This window comes from Mesoplodon densirostris, chromosome X (genome assembly GCF_025265405.1).
Source record: "Mesoplodon densirostris isolate mMesDen1 chromosome X, mMesDen1 primary haplotype, whole genome shotgun sequence".
Classification (NCBI taxonomy): Eukaryota; Metazoa; Chordata; class Mammalia; order Artiodactyla; family Ziphiidae; genus Mesoplodon; species Mesoplodon densirostris.
The window spans coordinates 2,771,924-2,792,517 of NC_082681.1; the positions used below are offsets into that span (position 1 = coordinate 2,771,924).

The 20,594-nt window shown below is 55.4% G+C and overlaps 2 protein-coding genes across 2 annotated transcripts; both read right to left on the reverse strand.

Annotated features, from left to right (window-relative positions):
- Nucleotides 1–7,508: 7,508 nt before the first annotated feature.
- On the reverse strand, nucleotides 7,509–13,783 carry FAM50A (family with sequence similarity 50 member A). Its single transcript, XM_060086783.1, has 13 exons — nucleotides 13,576–13,783; nucleotides 12,249–12,333; nucleotides 12,051–12,150; nucleotides 11,659–11,804; nucleotides 9,509–9,585; nucleotides 9,332–9,398; nucleotides 9,115–9,176; nucleotides 8,813–8,889; nucleotides 8,531–8,585; nucleotides 8,291–8,339; nucleotides 8,128–8,198; nucleotides 7,923–8,033; nucleotides 7,509–7,812 (listed from the first exon to the last, which is right to left on the reverse strand). The coding sequence occupies exons 1-13, from the start codon at nucleotides 13,684–13,686 to the stop codon at nucleotides 7,804–7,806; spliced, it is 1,020 nt and encodes a 339-aa protein (XP_059942766.1). The 5' UTR covers nucleotides 13,687–13,783; the 3' UTR covers nucleotides 7,509–7,803.
- Nucleotides 13,784–14,462: 679 nt separating this feature from the next.
- GDI1 (GDP dissociation inhibitor 1) lies at nucleotides 14,463–20,544 on the reverse strand. Its single transcript, XM_060087203.1, has 11 exons — nucleotides 20,200–20,544; nucleotides 18,907–19,014; nucleotides 18,661–18,760; nucleotides 18,384–18,518; nucleotides 17,752–17,950; nucleotides 17,360–17,491; nucleotides 16,710–16,809; nucleotides 16,204–16,375; nucleotides 15,767–15,911; nucleotides 15,587–15,641; nucleotides 14,463–15,496 (listed from the first exon to the last, which is right to left on the reverse strand). Exons 1-11 carry the CDS (start codon nucleotides 20,242–20,244, stop codon nucleotides 15,344–15,346), a joined length of 1,344 nt encoding a protein of 447 aa, XP_059943186.1. The 5' UTR covers nucleotides 20,245–20,544; the 3' UTR covers nucleotides 14,463–15,343.
- Nucleotides 20,545–20,594: the final 50 nt, after the last annotated feature.

Consider the following 20,594-nt stretch of genomic DNA (forward strand, 5'->3'; position numbering starts at 1 on the left):
GTGAGACGCTCCCTGCCGACTGGGGTCCGTCCCCTGTCCCCTCTGCCGGGTCTCAGGCAAGAGGAATAAGGGGGGGAGCAGGGGTGGTGAGCTTACCTTCCTCAGCCTCCCGGGGCTGGGCCCAGGGGAACCAGGGGAGCTGGCCGCCAAGGCGGGGCAGGAGGCAGGAGCGTACACCCCCAAGACAAGTTCCCCCCTTGGGGCCGTGACAGCGACCAGCCCCAGGGCAGCCTGAGCAGAGCTGGCCGTGGGTGGGGTGGGCAAGCAGTGAGTACAGGGCATCCACAGCGGCCTTCCCGTGTCCAGACTGGGGAGAGATGCTGTGACAGGGATACAGGGTGGCTGGGAGCCACAGGACAGCCATGTCCCTTATGGAACGGGCAGCTAGGAGACACAAAGGAGCCCAAAGCCCTGGGCGGGAAGCATGGGGAGGAATGCCCTTCCTACCCACGTAGGTGCCGCGGTGGGGACGAGCTGGGCCTGCTGAGGCCCCCGTGTACGCCAAATACCCCTTCCACCCTTCCACCTGCCAAACACACACTTTCTTGCAAGACAGAGAGCAGAGATATTGTATAATTCCGTTTATGTGAAACTTCCAGAACAGGCAACTTCATACAGACAGAAAGTAAACTAGGGGGTGCGAGGGGCTGGGGGGCGACTGCTAATGGACGTGGGGTCTCCTTTCAGGGTGATTCACAACACTATGAATGTACTAAGTACCCCCGGATGGTACACTTTCAAATGGTCACAACGGTGAATTTTATGTTATGTGAATTTTAGCTCAATAAAAAAAAAATCTTTAAAATAAAACGCACAGGAAGATGGCGGAAGAGTAAGACGCGGAGATCACCTTCCTCCCCACAGATACACCAGAAATACAGCTACACGTGGAACAACTCCTACAGAACACCTACTGAACGCTGGCAGAAGACCTCAGACCTCCCAAAAGGCAAGAAACTCCCCACGTACCTGGTAGGGCAAAGCGGAGAGATTACCACACAGAAGATCGGTGCCAACCGGCACTCACCAGCCCGAGAGGCTTGTCTGCTCGCCCACCGGGGTGGGCGGCGCTGGGAGCTGAGGCTCGGGCTTCAGTCGGAGCGCAGGGAGAGGACTGGGGCTGGCGGCGTGAACACAGCCTGAAGGGGCTAATGTGCCACAGGTAGCGGGGAGGGAGTCCGGGAAAAAGTCTGGACCTGCCGAAGAGGCAAGAGACTTTTTCTTCCCTCTTTGTTTCCTGGTGCACGAGGAGAGGAGATTAAGAGCGCTGCTTAAAGGAGCTCCAGAGACGGGCATGAGCCGCGGCTAAAAGCGCGGATCCCAGAGACGGGCATGGGACGCTGGGGCTGCTGCTGCCGCCTCCAAGAGGCCTGTGTGCAAGCGCAGGTCACCGTCCACGCCCCCCTTCCGGGGAGCCTGTGCAGCCCGCCGCTGCCAGGGTCCCGGGATCCAGGGACGGCTTCCCTGGGAGAGAGCACGGCGCGCCTCGGGCTGGTGCAACGTCACGCCAGCCTCTGCCGCTGCAGGCTCGCCCCGCAGTCCGTGCCCCTCCCTCCCTCCCAGCCTGAGTGAGCCAGAGTCCCCAAGCGGCTACTCCTTTAACCCCGTCCTGTCTGAGCGAAGAACAGACGCCCTCCAGCGACCTACACGGAGAGGCGGGGCCAAATCCAAAGCTGAGCCCCGGGAGCTGTGAGAACAAAGAAGAGAAAGGGAAATCTCTCCCAGCAGCCTCAGAAGCAGCGGATTAAAGCTCCACAATCAACTTGATGTACCCTGCATCTGTGGAATACATGAATAGACAACGAATCATCCCAAATTGAGGAGCCAGGAGTCAGTGCTGTGCCTCTGAGGTGGGAGAGCCAACTTCAGGACACTGGTCCACAAGAGACCTCCCAGCTCCACATAATATCAAATGGCGAAAATCTTCCAGAGATCTCCATCTCAACACCAGCACCCAGCTTCACTCAACGACCAGCAAGCTACAGTGCTGGACACCCTATGCCAAACAACTAGCAAGACAGGAACACAACGCCACCCATTAGCAGAAAGGCTGTCTAAAACCATAAAAAGTCCACAGACACCCCAAAACACACCACCAGACGTGGACCTGCCCACCAGAAAGACAAGATCCAGCCTCAACCACCAGAACACAGGCACTACTCCCCTCCACCAGGAAGCCTACACAACCCACTGAACCAACCTTAGCCACTGGGGACAGACACCAAAAACAACGGGAACTACAAACCTGCAGCCTGCAAAATGGAGACCCCAAACACAGTAAGATAAGCAAAATGAGAAGACAGAAAAACACACAGCAGGAGAAGGAGCAAGATAAAAACCCACCAGACCTAACAAATGAAGAGGAAATAGGCAGTCTACCTGAAAAAGAATTCAGAATAATGATAGTAAAGATGATCCAAAATCTTGGAAATAGAATAGACAAAATGCAAGAAACAGTTAACAAGGACCTAGAAGAACTAAAGATGAATCAAGCAATGATTAAAAACACAGTAAATGAAATGAAAAATACTCTAGATGGGATCAGTAGCAGAATAACTGAGGCAGAAGAACGGATAAGTGACGTGGAAGATAAAATAGTGGAAATAACTACTGCAGAGCAAAAGAAAGAAAAAAGAATGAAAAGAACTGAGGACAGTCTCAGAGACCTCTGGGACATTAAACGCACCAAAATTCGAATTATAGGGGTTCCAGAAGAAGAAGAGAAAAAGAAAGGCACTGAGAAAATATTTGAAGAGATTATACTTGAAAACTTCCCTAATATGGGAAAGGAGATAGTCAGTCAAGTCCAGGAGGCACAGAGTCCGATACAGGATAAATCCAAGGAGAAATACGCCAAGACACATATTAATCAAACTGTCAAAAATTAAATACAAAGAAAACATTAAAAGCAGCAACAAATAACACACAAGGGAATCCCCATAAGGTTAACAGCTGATCTTTCAGCAGAAACTCTGCAAGCCAGAAGGGACTGGCAGGACATATTTAAAGTGATGAAGGAGAAAAACCTGCAACCAAGATTACTCTACCCAGCAAGGATCTCATTCAGATTTGATGGAGAAATTAAAACCTTTACAGACAAGCAAAAGCTGAGAGAGTTCAGCACCACCAAACCAGCTTTACAACAAATGCTAAAGGAACTTCTCTAGGCAAGAAACACAACAGAAGGAAAAGACCTACAATAACGAACCCAAAACAATTAAGAAAATGGGAATAGGAACATACATATCGATAATTACCTTAAATGTAAATGGACTAAATGCTCCCACCAAAAGACACAGATTGGCTGAATGGATACAAAAACAAGACCCATATATATGCTGTCTACAAGAGACCCACTTCAGACCTAGAGACACATACAGACTGAAAGTAAGGGGATGGAAAAAGATATTCCATGCAAATGGAAACCAAAAGAAAGCTGGAGTAGCAATTCTCATATCAGACAAAATAGACTTTAAAGACTATTAGAAGAGACAAAGAAAGACACTACATAATGATCAAGGGATCGATCCAAGAAAAAGATATAACAATTGTAAATATTTATGCACCCAACACAGGATCACCTCAATACATAAGGCAAATACTAACAGCCATAAAAGGGGAAATCGGGGCTTCCCTGGTGGCGCAGTGGTTGAGAGTCCGCCTGCCGATGCAGGGGACATGGGTTCGTGCCCCGGTCTTGGAAGATCCCACATGCCGCGGAGCGGCTGGGCCCATGAGCCATGGCCGCTGAGCCTGCGCGTCCGGAGCCTGTGCTCCGCAACGGGAGAGGCCACAACAGTGAGAGGACTGCGTACCGCAAAAAAAAAAAAGAAAGGGGGAAATCGACAGTAACACATTCATAGTAGGGGACTTTAACAACCCACTTTCACCAATGGACAGATCATCCAAAATGAAAATAAATAAGGAAACACAAGCTTTAAATGATACATTAAACAAGATGGACTTAATTGATATTTATAGGACATTCCATCCACAAACAACAGAATACACATTTTTCTCAAGTGCTCATGGAACATTCTCCAGGATAGATCATATCTTGGGTCACAAATCAAGCCTTGGTAAATTTAAGAAGATTGAAATTGTATCAAGTATCTTTTCCGACCACAATGCTATGAGACTAGATATCAATTACAGGAAAAGATCTGTAAAAAATACAAACACATGGAGGCTAAATAATACACTACTTAATAACGAAGTGATCACTGAAGAAGTCAAAGAGGAAATTTAAAAATACCTAGAAACAAATGACAGTGGAGACACGACGACCCAAAACCTATGGGATGCAGCAAAAGCAGTTCTAAGAGGGAAGTTTATAGCAATACAATCAATCCCACCTTAAGAAACAGGAAACATCTCGAATAAACAACCTAACCTTGCACCTAAAGCAATTAGAGAAAGAAGAACAAAAACACCCCAAAGTTAGCAGAAGGAAGGAAATCATAAAAATCAGATCAGAAATAAATGAAAAAGAAATGAAGGAAATGATAGCAAAGATCAATAAAAGTAAAAGCTGGTTTTTTGAGAAGATAAACAAAATTGATAAACCATTAGCCAGACTCATCAAGAAAAAAAGGGAGAAGACTCAAAGCAATAGAATTAGAAATGAAAAAGGAGAAGTAACAACTGATACTGCAGAAATACAAAAGATCATGAGAGATTACTACAAGCAACTCTATGCCAATAAAATGGACAACCTGGAAGAAATGGAAAAATTCTTAGAAATGCACAACCTGCCAAGACTGACTCAGGAAGACACAGAAAATATGAACAGACCAATCACAAGCACTGAAATTGAAACTGTGATAAAAAATCTTCCAACAAACAAAAGCCCAGGACCAGATGGCTTCACAGGCGAATTCTATCAAACATTTAGAGAAGAGCTGACACCTATCCTTCTCAAACTCTTCCAAAATATAGCAGAGGGAAGAACACTCCCAAACACATTCTACGAGGCCACCGTCACCCTGATACCAAAACCAGACAAGGATGTCACAAAGAAAGAAAACTACAGGCCAATATCACTGATGAACATAGATGCAAAAATCCTCAACAAAATACTAGCAAACAGAATCCAACAGCACATTAAAAGGATCATACACCATGATCAAGTGGGGTTTATTCCAGGAACGCAAGGATTCTTCAATATACGCAAATCAATCAACGTGATACACCATATTGACAAATTGAAGGAAAAAAACCATATGATCATCTCAATAGATGCAGAGAAAGCTTTTGACAAAATTCAACACCCATTTATGATAAAAACTCTGCAGAAAGTAGGCATATGGGGAACTTTCCTCAACATAATAAAGGCCATATATGACAAACCCACAGCCAACATCGTCCTCAATGGTGAAAAACTGAAACCATTTCCACTAAGATCAGGAACAAGACAAGGTTGCCCACTCTCACCACTCTTATTCAACCTAGTTTTGGAAGTTTTAGCCACAGCAATCAGAGAAGAAAAGGAAATAAAAGGAATCCAAATGGGAAAAGAAGAAGTAAAGCTGTCACTGTTTGCAGATGACATGATACTATACATAGAGAATCCTAAAGATGCTACCAGAAAACTACTAGAGCTAATCAATGAATTTGGTAAAGTAGCAGGATACAAAATTAACGCACAGAAATCTCTGGCATTCCTATACACTAATGATGAAAAATCTGAAAGTGAAATCAAGAAAACACTCCCATTTACCATTGCAACAAAAAGAATAAAATATCTAGGAATAAACCTACCTAAGGAGACAAAAGACCTGTATGCAGAAAATTATAAGACACTGATGGACGAAATTAAAGATGATACAAATAGATAGAGAGATATACCATGTTCTTGGATTGGAAGAATCAACATTATGAAAATGACTCTACTACCCAAAGCAATCTACAGATTCAATGCAATCCCTATCAAACTACCACTGGCATTTTTCACAGAACTAGAACAAAAAATTTCACAATTTGTATGGAAACACAAAAGACCCCAAATAACCAAAGCAATCTTGAGAATGAAAAATGGAGCTGGAGGAATCAGGCTCCCTGACTTCAGACTATACTACAAAGCTACAGTAATCAAGACAGTATGGTACTGGCACAAAAACAGAAATATAGATCAATGGAACAGGACAGAAAGCCCAGAGATAAACCCATGCACATATGGTCACCTTATCTTTGATAAAGGAGGCAGGAATGTACAGTGGAGAAAGGACAGTCTCTTCAATAAGTGGTGCTGGGAAAACTGGACAGGGACATGTAAAAGTATGAGATTAGACCACTCCCTAACACCATACACAAAAATAAGCTCAAAATGGATTAAAGACCTAAATGTAAGGCCAGACACTACCAAACTCTTAGAGGAAAACATAGGCAGAACACTCTTATGACATAAATCACAGCAAGATCCTTTTTGACCCACCTCCTAGAGAAATGGAAATAAAGACAAAAATAAACACATGGGAGCTAATGAAACTTAAAAGCTTTTGCACAGCAAAGGAAACCATAAACAAGACCAAAAGACAACCCTTAGAATGGGAGAAAATATTTGCAAATGAAGCAACTGACAAAGGATTAATCTCCAAAATTTATAAGCAGCTCATGCAGCTCAATAACAAAAAAACAAACAACCCAATCCAAAAATGGGCAGAAGACCTAAAGAGACATTTCTCCCCAGAAGATATACAGACTGCCAACAAACACATGAAAGGATGCTCAACATCTTTAATCATTAGAGAAATGCAAATCAAAACTACAATGAGATATCATCTCACACCAGTCAGAATGGCCATCATCAAAAAATCTACAAACAATAAATGCTGGAGAGGGTGTGGAAAAAAGGGAACACTCTTGCACTGCTGGTGGGAATGTGAATTGGTACAGCCACTATGGAGAACGGTATGGAGGTTCCTTAAAAAACTACAAATAGAACTACCATATGACCCAGCAATCCCACTACTGGGCATATACCCTGAGAAAACCATAATTCAAAAAGAGTCATGTACCAAAATGTTCATTGCAGCTCTATTTACAATAGCCAGGAGCTGGAAACAACCTAAGTGTCCATCATCGGATGAATGGATAAAGAAGATGTGGCACATATATACAATGGAATATTACTCAGCCATAAAAAGAAACGAAACTGAGCTATTTGTAATGAGGTGGATAGACCTAGAGTCTGTCATACAGAGTGAAGTAAGTCAGAATGAGAAAGACAAATACTGTATGCTGACAACATATATATGGAATTTAAGGAAAAAAATGTCATGAAGAACATAGGGGTAAGACAGGAATAAAGACACAGACCTACTAGAGAATGGACTTGAGGACACGGGGAGGGGGAAGGGTAAGCTGTGACAAAGTGAAAGAGCGGCATGGACATATACACACTACCAAACGTAAGGTAGATAGCTAGTGGGAAGCAGCCGCATAGCACAGGGAGATCAGCTCGGTGCTTTGTGACCACCTGGAGGGGTGGGATAGGGAGGGTGGGAGGGAGACGCAAGAGGGAGGGGATATGGGAACATGTGTATATGTATAACTGATTCATTTTGTTATAAAGCAGAAATTAACACACCATTGTTAAGCAATTATACTCCAATTAAAAAAAAACGCACAACAGGTGCTCCAGCTCTGACGCGTATATCTCTGTCGTAAAAGAAAAGGCGGTAAACAACAGCGCCAGGGGCAGGGGCTGAGCAGGCCCCGTCACGTCTCGGGAGCGGGGAGCTGGGCGCCCGGAATCCTGGGGCCACAGGGAGCCGAAGGGGCAGGGGCCGCGCTGCTGCCACATCACCGGATCTGGTGCAGGGCGAGGGGACAGAGAAGGAAAGGCGAGCTGAGCAGGGCTGGGCGGGCCTCCCGCCAGGCAGGCAGGCCAGCTCCCACCCAGCGCTCGAGGTCTTCTGTACCGTGTACTTGTCCCACTTCTTCTCAGGGTCGTAGGGCTCCCAGCGGCTGGCGGGGAAGATGTGCTTGTTCTTCTCGTACCAGCTCCGCAGCACCACCTTGCCTGCATGTGACTGAGGACGGGAGGAGGGCCGGGTGCTGCGGCTCAGGGCTCAGGGCCACGTGGCTGGACCCCTCCTACCCGCACAGCGCCCCTGCCCACCGTACCTCGTCCTTCTCCACGGTGGCGTCGCTGAGCAGCCGCACATCATCGTGAACGTCGAAATTGAAGAGGGGCCCTGCAGGGACAAGGAGACAAGAGGCCAGGCCCCTTCAGCTGCCGCCCTGTGACATGGGCAAGTGGCCGGGGGGCGGGGCCAGGCGCACTCACCGCTCTTCCCTCGCGCCTTGGTGACGATGAAGTCATAGAAGCTGTGGTGCTAGGAGCAGAGGGCAGGAAAGCGACGGCAGGTGAGCCATCTCAGCCGCCTGCAAGCTGGGCTCCAGCCCTGCCCACCTGAGCCGAAGACCCAGAGCAGGCAGGGCCCCCCTCGAAGCCCCCGGGCGCGCCACGGCCCGAGACCCTCCCCGCAGCCCCAGGCAGGGCTGCAGGGACAGAGAAGGGACTCACGTGGGGTATGATTAGGTCCTCCTTGATGTACATGAGCTGCTCCACCCCTGCCGACCTGAGGGAGAAAGGACCAGGAAGCAGGTGGCCAAGGACACCGAGGCACCAGAGCCAGGAGGCGGAGGCCCGCGATGCTGGGAGGGGGATGGGAAAGGGGGCCCGGCCCCCTTCTCAGGAGCGCGGCGCCCAGCGTGCCATGAGCAGCATCTGCCACCTGGGGTCCCGAGCGCCAGGGCTGAGGCTGCAGACTCCGGCGCACCCCGTCGCACGCCCGCACAGCCCCACCTGAGCTCGCTGAAGTCTTTGCGCAGGATCTCGAGGGCCTTCTGCAGGAACTGCTGCATCGTGTTGCCTTTCTTCATCTGTGTGAGTGACCCGAGAAGAGGCGAGAGGGAAACCGTGCAGGGAAACCAACCGAGGAGTTGGGAACGGAGGACGGAAGCCCGGAACCCTCCTCCCTGCTCCCCCCGAACCCCCAGGGGCCACCCATACCAAGGGATTGACAGCTCCTTCCCACCGAGGCCAAAGGAGGCTGGGCCCGAGGGGCGAGGGGCTTGGGGCGCGGGGTGCAGGCCCCGCAGCGTCACCTTGACTGTACGCCGGTGCCCAGAGCCATCCCAGTAACTGAAGGTGATCTCGATCTCCTCGCCTACAAAACAGAATTGCCGCTTGGCCTCCAGACCCCCGTGTCCATACTCCCTGCCAGCTCCCCGGGGCTCGGGGCACTGCCCGGAGCAGCGCCGGCAGGAGAGTGGCTGTGGCTGCCAGCCCCGGCCGCGTGCGTCCCGCCCCACGAGTGCTCACTCTTGATCTTCTCCTGCTTGGCTTCCCACTCCTGCCGCAGCTCCTCCCGCAGGCGATTCTCCTCCTCCTGGAAGAGAAAGAGGCCAAGGAGGGAGGCCCAGGGCCGCCCAGGGGGCACACAGGGCCCCACTTCCTGAGCAAAAGCCTCTGCCAGGGTCGGGGGCAGGCCGCCTTTACCTCCCGGTCTCGGTCAGGCAAGAAGCTCGTGTCCACATCTGGGTTCTTCCCCAGTTTCCTCTTCTTTGTGGTGATCTCTGGAGCAAAAGGAAACACAGGGGTCAGCGGCACGACAGCCCTTGCCTGCGGGGCACCCCAGACCTTTGTCACCCAGGCCTCAGCTCAAACGCAACCTCCTTGGAGGCTTCTTGGACTGTCCTGGCCGGGATGCACGGCCCTCTTCACGGCACCTATGGAAACCTTTATGAAAGGCGCCCTTGCCAAGGGCCTTCACCTCGGTCTCCGCTGCCAGCAGCTGAACAGGAGGCTGGTACCTAATTGTTGCCCCGTCAGCTGTGACCCGGAGCACCTCAGGGGACTTAAGGCCTCAGTTCCAGCACCGGAGGGAGCGAAGGTCCTTTGCACCAGAGGGGCAGGACATCCACATCTGACGTCTCATCCACTCTTCACGACAGCCTCAAAAGGTTACAACATTCCTTTTTCCCAGGAGACAAAGCTGAAGCCCAAAGTCCCATGGCTGCTACTATCAGAACCCGCAGGGAGGAGGGAAGGAGAGGCCCCACTTGGGCTCAGGCCAGGCCTGCCATTTTGGACTCTGCGACTCACTTTCCCCGATTAGGGCACAAATGAACGAGAACAGTGATTCTTCAACTTGCTGGTCTCGGCACGCTGGACACTCTTACAAGTCACCAAGGACCCCAGAGAGCTCTTGTCCCCGGGGGTTGTAACCACTGACAGTCACCAAATTGGAAATTAAGTCTGGGAACTGCCAAAGACTCGAGAACATGAAAGCATGCATTCTATCAGCTGTCGGAGGGAGGACGGCATGCCATGTCACGTGACCTCTGGAAAAATCCACTGCACGCTCATGAGAGAACAAGAGTGCAAAAGGCCAAGAACATCTTAGCACAATTATGAAAACGGCTTTGACCTCGCAGACCTCTCGAAAGGGTCTCGGAGACCCCAGGGGTCCCTGGAGCACTCTTTGAGAGCCACCGACCCAGAAGACAAGCCCATACTCCAGGGCAAGGGTTCCAGCGCCTGGACAAGTTACAAAAATTCCACGCCAGCTACCCATGGCCGGGCCCCGGAAACCAAACATCCAGGGGGAGGGAAGCACCCACAAAGCCCCAGTGACACACAGAGAGGTTGAAAGCCTCCCCCCAGACCCGTGCTGTCCCAAAGGTGGCCTCTGCCATACAGATGCGCAGCTCACATCAAACGCAACTGACCTGCCCGTGGGAATATTTTAGATACCAAATATGACTAGACAGTTACTGTCACTAAATAGTAGTGAGACTACCCCAGGGGTCTCCCCCGGGGGGCTGGCAGCCTCTTCCTCCTGACAGCACCGGCCGCTCCCCTCAGAGCGGTCCCAGTGCCATCCCCTGCCTTGGTTCCCCAACACCGATCCCAGGCCACCACATCCTGGCCATCACGCCTTCTAACCCAGCCCAGGCCCGCACTGCATCCTCCCCGGTCCTCACATGTGTCCACTTCTGCCCGCTCTGCTTCTGGGCACGCTCATCTCTTGACTCTACATGCTTCCCCACCCACCTCTCTCTGGGTGCTAATTAGATTCCCCTCACCCTGAAGGCCCAACTCAATTTTCTCCCCTCCCTTGGCCCCGGCGAGACACATGCTTCCCTGTGTGTCTCCTACCAGGACAGGGACAGCGCCCAGCTCCTGTCCGTCTGCCTTGGCCCTGGCCCGGCCGTGAGCGGGTGCCCAGCACGCAGGGGCCCCACAGTGGCCTCAGCCTTCCCGAGTCGTTCCTGTGGCCCCTTGTTCCCTTGGGCAAGGTCTGCACTGTCCAGTGAGCAGCCGCTTACTTTCTGAGGTTGGGTCAATTTACACTGAAATTATTCAAACGGAATTAAGTTTGGTGCCCAGCCACACGAGCCCCACACACCTGCCCAGGGACCGCACAGCTGGTTCCCACTCAGTCGGCCACCGAAAGCCAGCCCCCCACTCAACTTTGCCATGGTGAAGGCTTGGCCCTTTCCCTCCTGCCCCAACTTGTGAGGTCCGGGACCCCGAATACGGCGGGTAGTCAAGGCTGTTGGCAGAGGTGCTTCTTCACTTAAGAGCCAGATGCCAGGACAGAGCTCTGCCGGCGGGACCCGTCCCCGCCCCCAGCCCGCCCCCACCTTCCCTCTCCAGCTCCTCGTCGTCCATGGTCGCCTCCTCCTCCTCGTCGCCTGCCTCGTCCTCTTCCTCCAGGATGAAGGACAGGCTGGAGATCTTCCGCTTGGCCTCCTTCTTGCGCTCCTTCTCTCGCAGCTTCTCCAGCTTCCTGCCAAGGCATGGGTGGCTGTCACACATGTCCCCGACCCAGAGCCAACTGTGTGCTCAGCGCAGGTCCCACTCAGCGCAGGCCCAGAGGAGTCCTACTGGCCCGGGGCACTTCAGGTTCATGGGCAGGGCTCTGATGATGAAAAAGGGTCCCCCTCCCCTTCCACGTGCAGGACCAGCCAGACCCGCCCCCAAGCACGAGCTCCATCCAGAGGGGAAGGCTGCTGGCTGGGAGGAGATGACCCACAGCTGCAGCTCCTTCGACTGCTCCTTCTTGGCCAGCTGCTTCTCCCGCTCCTTCACCAGGGCCTCCTGTTTAGCCTTCATGTCGTTCAGGGTCACAAGACCTGCGAGGTGAGGAGACGCGGGGGCAAGAGGCGGTCACCCAGAGTCAGCCGTGCAGCCGGCCTCAGCCCGGGAGTGGGGACACGAGCGCTTTGCTCACCCACGGTGCTGGACTTGAGCTCCGCCTCCACGGCATCGTAGTGCGCAGAGAACTTCTTGTCAATGTTGGATTTCATTATGTTCTCCTGTCCGGGAGGGAAAGCAGCAGTGAGGGCCACCTGCCACCCCACCATGCAAGTGGGGACCTGGGTTCTAGTCCCAGGTGTGTCCCTAGTCTCACTATGATGTGACCTTGGGAAAGACATGTCCCCTTCCCTTGACTGATGGAAGGTTCCACGGGGCTGTGAGAGGCTCTTCCGGTGCCGCGGGAACCAAGTGGGGTTGTTTCCCCGGGCCATCTGCGCTGCTCCGGCCCCTCCACAGGTCCCGCTGGGAACCAGAGCTCACTCAGCGGTCTGGAGCCGTGGGTCCTCCCTGCCGTTGGTGTTCTTCACGCCCAGCTCTTAAGCTGAAGCTCTGGAGACCCAAGGCAAGGAGTGCCAGGAGGGAGCAGAGAGTGGCTGGCGGCCTGGTCCCTCACCGAGCAATGCTGGTCCCTCCTGGCCCCAGATGTTGCCAACAGCGTCCCACGAGGCCTCCTCACTCCAGCCCAGTCCCATCCCACTTGGTACCAAGTAGGTCCCTCTCTGGCCAGCAGCCTCCACAGGAGGTGGCCAGCAGAGAAATGTACCTCCGTCCCGCCACTGAGTTCGCACTGAGACAGTGGGGCTGGGGCACAAGTGTAAACCGAGGCAGCACTGGGCCGCAGCATGCAGCCACTTCTTTGGGCCCGGCTGCCACAGTACCTAAGGCCTGCCCTCCCCTTGCGCCGAGTCCCTGCTCTTCCACCGACTCTCCCCCAAAGGCCTAAGTGGAGGGCTCCTTCCTTCCTGACGGCCCACTGCCACTGGCCACTCACTGAAGCCCTTAGTGAACCGCAAGCACCCCAGACCTTCCTGCCTGCGTTTGTCCCGTGAAAAGGGCTCCAGAATGAGTCCGGTGGATTGGCTGGGGCCCACCCTTCCTGATATCCATTGGCTCTGAGCCTGACTCTCAGGGCTGAAGGGCCAAAGAATACTCTGTGCCCTCGAGAGTCGCCCCAATGCGAAAAATGTAACCACTGAGTGTGGCTCCTTCCTGCTGGAGGCTTGTCACAACCCACCTCCTCTCAGCCTTCTGCGCCCATTTTACAGATGAACAGACTGTCGCCGGCTCATTTCCGCCCCTTGCTAGAGATCAGCGAGCAAGGGTCCCACCCCCACTCGCCGCCCGGGCTCTGCTCCCGCTCCCCGGGGCTCCCCGGGGCCCCGCGCGACCCCGGGCAGCGGGAGCAGAGCGCGGGGGGCGGGCCGCGCGCATGCCCCGAGGCGCCCCGGCCCGGCCCGCACCTCCGCGATCCTCTGCTTCATCTGCTCCATCTGCTCACGCTGCTTCTCCCGCTTCTTCATCAGGTGCATGGCGCGGCCCGCCTCGCTCGCGGCACCCTTGTACTGAGCCATGGCGGCGGCGACAGCGACAGCGACAGCGGTCCGGCCGAGTCTCACGGGCTGCGGCGGCTGTGGAAGCGGCCGTGCAATGAACTGACTCCAGCGCCGTGACGTCGGCTACCGGGCGACTCGCTGCCACCGCGCCCCGCCCCCGGCACATGACTGCGCGCCGCCCCGCCCCGCCCCGCTAGCGGCCCCGCCCCGCCGGCCGCCGGAAGCTGGACGCCGGTCCCTTTCTTTATAGGTTCCCCGTCAGTTCCTCAACAATAACCGCCGGTACGAGGCTGGGTCCGCAGTCCTGCTTCCCTCTGCTGACCCCAAGGCTGGGCCCCCGGGCCATTCACTTCCTCGATGTTGATCTCAGTCTAAGGGCAGATCCCAATCCCCGCCGCTGCCTCCCTGCCTGAGGGCGTCCCGGTTCCCCCTGCTTCCTTGGCTTTGACTCTCCTCCCAAGACTGGGCCCCAGCCCCGCGTTTCCCCAGGCCATGAGGCTGGGCCTGCGCTTCTGCTTCCTCCACTTCAGCCCCCACCCCAGGCCAGACCCCTCTCCCTGGATTCCTCTCACATTGACCCCTTGGGCAGGGTGATGTGACCTGTTTCCTCTGTATAGGCCCTTTCAGTTCAGGGGCTCTGCGATTTCCTGATGAAGAAAGTCACCTCTTATAGCCATCGGGAGCAAAGCTAAGCCACACGCAGTCCCAAGCCTGGGTAGGAGAGCAGGACAGCCCAGGGAGCCAAGGCCCCGCCCCAGATGCAGCTTTGGGGAAATAAAACTAACGATCTGGGCTCAGGTTTCAACACAGTTTTATTGGGAGGTTTTGTTTTCTGTGAAATACACTAGAGGTTGGGGAAGGGGACACATTCACTTTGCAAGATAAGGGTTTCCCACCACTAAGGGGAAGGAATAGGGCAGGGCACATGGGGTTTGGATCCATTTTCCCACCTCCTTCTGCTTTGCTCACATGTCTTTTCTCTCTCAGCAAGTACCAGCAGACACAAAGACAAGAAACAAAAACCAAATCAACCTCCAATGGGGCCACACCCAAGCCCTCTTCCTTCCCAGGCTGCACCAGGGTCTCCAGGGTTAGGAAGGCCAGGCCAGGGTAGCTGCTCCACAGCCCCAGGCAGCACCGTGAGGCTGTGGGGCACAGTGCTCCCTTCTCACACAGGGTGGGCCAAAGTTAATAAATTAGAATAAATTACGGGGGTGGGGTAGGGAAAGGACTGCAACTTTGTGCTGGGAGGGCCCCTTCTCTCCAACACACAAGAGCTGGTGGGGGGAGGCAGAGGGCATCTCCAAAGGCCACTAGAGCAGGGGTAAGAGCGGTGGGGGCAGAAGTCAGCTTTTCCTCCACGTTCCTCCCAAACAGAGCAGAAGAATTAGGGGTGGGGGGAGAGACGCACACAAGGAGAGGAACCCCCTTCTCCCAGGATAAGGAAGGGCCAAGAAAGAGGATACTAACCAACCCCCCCCCCCCCCGTCTCCCAAACCATCACTAAGGTTAAGGATTTGGTCAGTGAATCAATGAGGTGGATGACAGGAATGTGGTGGGGGAAGCAGAAGATGCTGGAAACGGGGTGCCCAGCCACGCCCATCTCCCCAGCCCTTGAGGAAGACAGGCTCAGGTTGGGGCAGAGGGCACCAGGGGCTGCGGCAGGGGTCGGCAATCACTGGTCAGCTTCTCCAAAGACATCGTTCTGTTTGCGCTTCATGTTCTCAAAGTCAAAAGCGGAGCCTGCCATGCGCTTGTAGATGTCTTTGATGTCGTTGCAGGTTGTCTCAAAGTGTGTGGTGGCATCATAGGAGCAGGAACAGAACACCTGGAAACAGCCAGCGCCCGGGGCCTGAGGTGAGTTGGGCAGGGGCCCTGGGCGGGCAGCCAGGAGCCAGGGCCGCGACAGGTGGCTTACCTGGCTCTCGGAACCATCGTCAATGGGCTCGTACAAGTCACTGATGGCCACAAACCTGACGGGCAGACGGAAGGGACGAGACAGGTCTCACAACCAGCCTTGCCCTCCCTGACGCCCACCCTCCGGCTCCTTGGCTTCCTTTCTCCCCCCAGCTTCAGCCCCAGCCCCCCAGCCCCTCACTTCTGGTCAATGGGCTCCAGCAGCTCCAGGGCCGGCTCAACCTCCTTTTCGGGCTCTGCGGTCTCCACCGTGGTGCTGGCGATGGCAATGTACTTGCCCTGCGCGGCCACGTTGTGTGCGTAGGAGATCATGCACACGTAGATGTCTGCCCACAGGAAGGGCTCCATTAACGCAGGCATGTGGGGGGCCGAGCTCAATTTTGGCCCGCCCACCCTCTCCAGCCCTGCAGAGCAGGCAGCATCCAAGCTGCCACCCTCACAGAGGAGAAGAGGCCAAGCCAGCCAATCCCTAGAACATCAGGTCACGGGGACTGCAGTGTGGGTCCCTGCTCTTCCATGGAGAGATCTGGCAGAGAGCCAGCCCCCAGGCTGAGGGGGAGGGGCACAAGCCACACCAAGGAGAACACGCTGGAGGAAGTCACGTGGGACTTGGCCTACCTGACTTCCTGTTGACCTGGTTCTGGGGGATGATGATTTGGCAGGAGTTGGCATCGTTGGTGTTCTTGATGGGGTGGCTGAGGATACAGATGATACGGATAACCTGGCCAGCCTTCCGCACGCGGTCTGGAACGTAGCTGGGGTCACAGATCAGCTGCTTGCAGCGGGCCACCTATGAAAGCACCAAAAGGCCTTGTCCCTATCCAATCACACCCCTCGGGGTTTCAGGGCCTAGACTCACAATGAGGGCTGGCAGCTCCAGCAGGCAGGACGCTCCCACAACGTGCAGCTTCCTCCTGCACCTCGGGGAGGGGGGCCCTGATACGCAGATGTCTGCCAACAGGATCGGCTACATAGTCTTCTTCTGGAGCCCCGGTCCCCAGCCTGAGACCCTCAGAGCCGAGCAGCAGCAGACCCAGCAGAGCCAGGGTCACTGGGAAGAGCGCCTCTAAGGAGGGGGCGAATCCCGCCCAGACCAGCGTGCCTGCGCGGCGGGGACGGCTCACCTCTCCCTCGGACTTCACGCCCACCACCTTGCCGTTCTCCATGATGATGTCATCCACGGGTTTGTTCAGCATGTAGGTCCCCCCGTAGATGGCACTCAACCTGTGGTGGGGAGAGTGACGGTGAGGGTGCCCTCCCAGGACAAACGGGGACCAGTGACATTGCACCACCTGCCCCTACCAGCACGAGGCTGCAGGGAAGGCGGCCCCAGGAAGGTAGAGCTCAGGAGACCTGGTGGTCCTTCCCAACTCTGTCACTGCCACAAACTCAGGACTGAACCTGGAGTGCTCCTTCTTCTCTGGAGCTTAACGCCAGAATGTTCTGCGAAGGGCTGGCGTGAGGGGGGCTCCTCACGGAAACGTTCTGGGAAACAGAACGAAGGGCTCTGGAGAAGCCGACTTGAGGTTTCCAGGCCCCGTGCCCAGTCCTAGCGCTGCCTGACTCAGGCCAGGCGCCAAGCAGGCCCCATTTGTGGTTCTTCAACTCTGCACGTCAACACCCCGCTGTGGTGCCATCGCCCAAGGATGCTGTGAAATGAACTAGGACCACAGTGGGAAAGTACAAAAGGCTGTGGAGATACCCAAGGGGGCCGTTTCCATCGCTGGCCTCAGTCCTTCTTGGGACCGCCAACAGACCGAAGCCACACCCTTACCTTGCAAAGCCCTGGGGCAGCTCGCCAAGGCCATAGAGTGGGTACAGATACGGGCTCTTGCCATACCGGGCCAGGGACTCGCTGTACAACTTGATGCGGTTGATGGTCTCAAGACAGGGCTGGTCCAGGTAGCTGGGGGGATGGGGTCAGAAGAGGCTCCAACAGCAGGACCTGCAGTTCGGCCCACCCAGGCACCAGGCCAGCCTTCCCACCACCCTCAATGGCCTGGGGAAGACCACGGGTCAAATGTAGGGAAGGGACAGAAAAGGCGACAGGCGAGCGAGCACGAGGCTGAGTACGAGAGGCGTGGGCCAAGAGAACAGCAGGCAGGGGCAGGGAGGGCAGGGTGAGGGCCGGGTGAGGGGGGGTCTGCCATGCCAGTTTCCCCTCACTCATCGGTACGGTAGAGCGCCAGGGCGTGGCCAGTGAAGTCGATGACATCCTGGCCCAAGTCAAACTTCCGGTAGACGTCACGCATGCTGGTGTTCTGGGGGTCAACGCCCTCGAAGGTCTTGGCGTCATTCTCATCAAAGTTTGCCACAAACACCAGGAACTTGCGGAAGCGCCGTTTCTCAAACATGCCCATCAGGTCTGCGCGAGCAACGTGAAAACAATCATTGCACCACAGACACTGAAACTCTCCATCCCACCAAGCAGGCGGAGCAAGCGGGCACCCTAGCTCCCAGCTGAGTTCTCTTGCTGACCCCCACGTAACCTCAGATTAACCCCTCTGTGCTTCTTGGCCTCAGTTTCCCCATATGTACGAAGAGTGAGTCGGGCTGGACAGGCTCTGAGGGCCTCCCAGCTCCGACACTTGGGGACGTTCCACTAACGAGGTGGAGCCCCTTGCGCACACGGACTCCCCTCCTGGCGACCAGCGGGAGGCGTGGCCCAGGGCACAGAGGGATGACAGAGCAAGGGGCTTCTGGTACGGCGTGAGGAATGTGACCTTGGGCAAGGGGCGCCCTGCTCTGGACAGCTGCCCCCCCAACCCGATTCCCTGGCTCAGGGGACCCACACTCACTAGAAGCCAAGGCTTCGGTCTCGGTGGACGGTACTTTGTAGATCTTGCCCCCCTTGTAGACAAAGCTTCCCTCCACCACCTTGAAGTCCAGATAGCGTGTCACCTCTGTATACAGTAGCATCTTCACCAGCTGTCCTGCGAGGTGGTGTGGGCAAGGCAACAGAGTCAGCGTGGCTCACTCCAGAAGCTCTAGCTGGTCTGGCTGCCCTTCTCTGGAGCCTGACCCTCCTCTGGTCATCCCAATCACCCCCCATAATACCTCCTTCATCTCCCTCACCATTGGCCATGAGGAATTTGGGGATCAAGTCAACGTTCCAGTCTCGGCCCCGGCCCATCGTCTCAGGGGGCCCCTCCAGCAACTGAAAACGCTTATACAGCTGCAGGCAGGAGAGAGAGACAGAGATGCACCACAAGGACCCCCCCTCCCGCCCCCACCCCCCACCCAGAAAACCTGGGGAGCTGCTTCGTTCTACACCCCACGCGAGAGGTTAACAAGGATGGGCCTGGGGCCCAAGCACCCTACCTCCTCCAGGGGGGTGATGGAGGAGCTCTCGCCCCCATAGTAGGGGTTCCGGTCCATATGCAGCACCTTCTTCCCGTTCACGGACATGATACCCGACAGGATACATTCCTGGGTGAGGGGCGACGTTCACTGCACTCCTACCTGCCCACATTCCCACCAGCAGCCCTGACGTATTCCCCACCCCAACCCTGAGAGGAGAGCAAAGCTGGAAGGACTGTGCCCCACGGACAGCTCCTTCCATCTGTGGCTGGTCGCCTGGCCTAAAATTGGGGGTGGTGCTTCATTTGACCACGGTTTCCTTTCATAACCTTGCTAGGCAAAAAGGTGAACAAGGAAGAGAGTATCCAGCAGACACACGCACGGTCTTCCAGCAACCCAGATACCAAGAAAATCATCTACCTACGTAGAGCCCCACAAAAAACCAGATAAAACACAATGAACCACAGGGAAGGCCTAGCTGCACAGCCAAAGGGACCCAAAAGGGAAGCGAAGAAAGGCTTAGTTAGCGTGGTACTGAAATCCCAGGCCCCACCCTGGGCTGCTCTTTCCTCAAAGAGGAGCCCCTGACCGTGAGCCTTCCCAGCCACGGGAGGGGCTTCTGCACCCGGCTGAAGGGGATGCATCTCTCAAGGCAGCAGTCCGAGGGGGTTTGGGGGAGGGTAAACACCCTCACCAGTCACTGTCACCAGCCCAAGGACAAAGGCTGCAAATACGACTCAGCCTGAGGTCTCCACGGGAAACCGGGGTGGGGTAACGGGAATGTGATCACTGCCCCCACTGCTGCTCCTTCTGGAACATTCCATGGGTCCCCGGGCCCCATAAGAACCCGGGGAGGCGGGATGAGGGCCCATCCTGGGGAGGTCCCCCGACCTCACCGGCGGTCCTAGTACTACTACATCCTCACCAGAATTAGCGCAAGATGGTAGGTGATGCTGGGCTGGCCTTGGGTGGGGGCCGGGTGGGCGGGGTCAGGGAGCAACGGGAGACATCGGGGCGAGCGGGGGTGCGCTTTCCGGCCCTGCCGGCCGGAATAGGGAGGACGGGAGGGGCCAGGGGTCGGGGCCCGGGGAGTTGGGGGGGCGGCCAGAAGAGGGGCCGCTTCTTGGAGATGGGCCATGGCAGTGGGTAGAAGCAACGTCGAGGGGGGATGGGCATGGGGCTGTCTTTTCGGGGACACGAAGGCCGGGGGCGGCAGCGCCGCGATGGCAATGATGGAAGGATGGGGCCGAGGGCTGAAGCATCCCGGGGAGGAGAGGGTGATGCGGAGCCCCGGACACCAGAGGCCGCACTTACTGTGAGGCCGGTCCCCAGCACGATCACATCATATTCCTCATCCATGGTCAGGCCTCGGTGTCAGCGCCCGTCGGCTCCTCCTCCTCCTCCTCCTTCACTACCGCCGCCGGCACCGTCGTCGCCGCCACCGCCGCCGCCGCCGCACTGGACCAAAGATGGCGGCGCTTCGGCCGTAGCCCGACCCCTCCGCCGCGTCAAAGAGTCCCGGCCCCTCCCCGCCCCCGCCGCGCCGACCGGGGCCACCGCCTCCCCGGGTTGTCTCCCGTGAGGGTTGCTGGGGCCCGGGCCCCAGCACCAGCGCGGCTCTGCGGGCAGCGCCCGCTCGCCAACGGCCCTGAGGGGAGAGCGGCGGGGCGGGGCGGGCAGCGCGGCTCGGCTGCCGGTGCTGAGGTCCG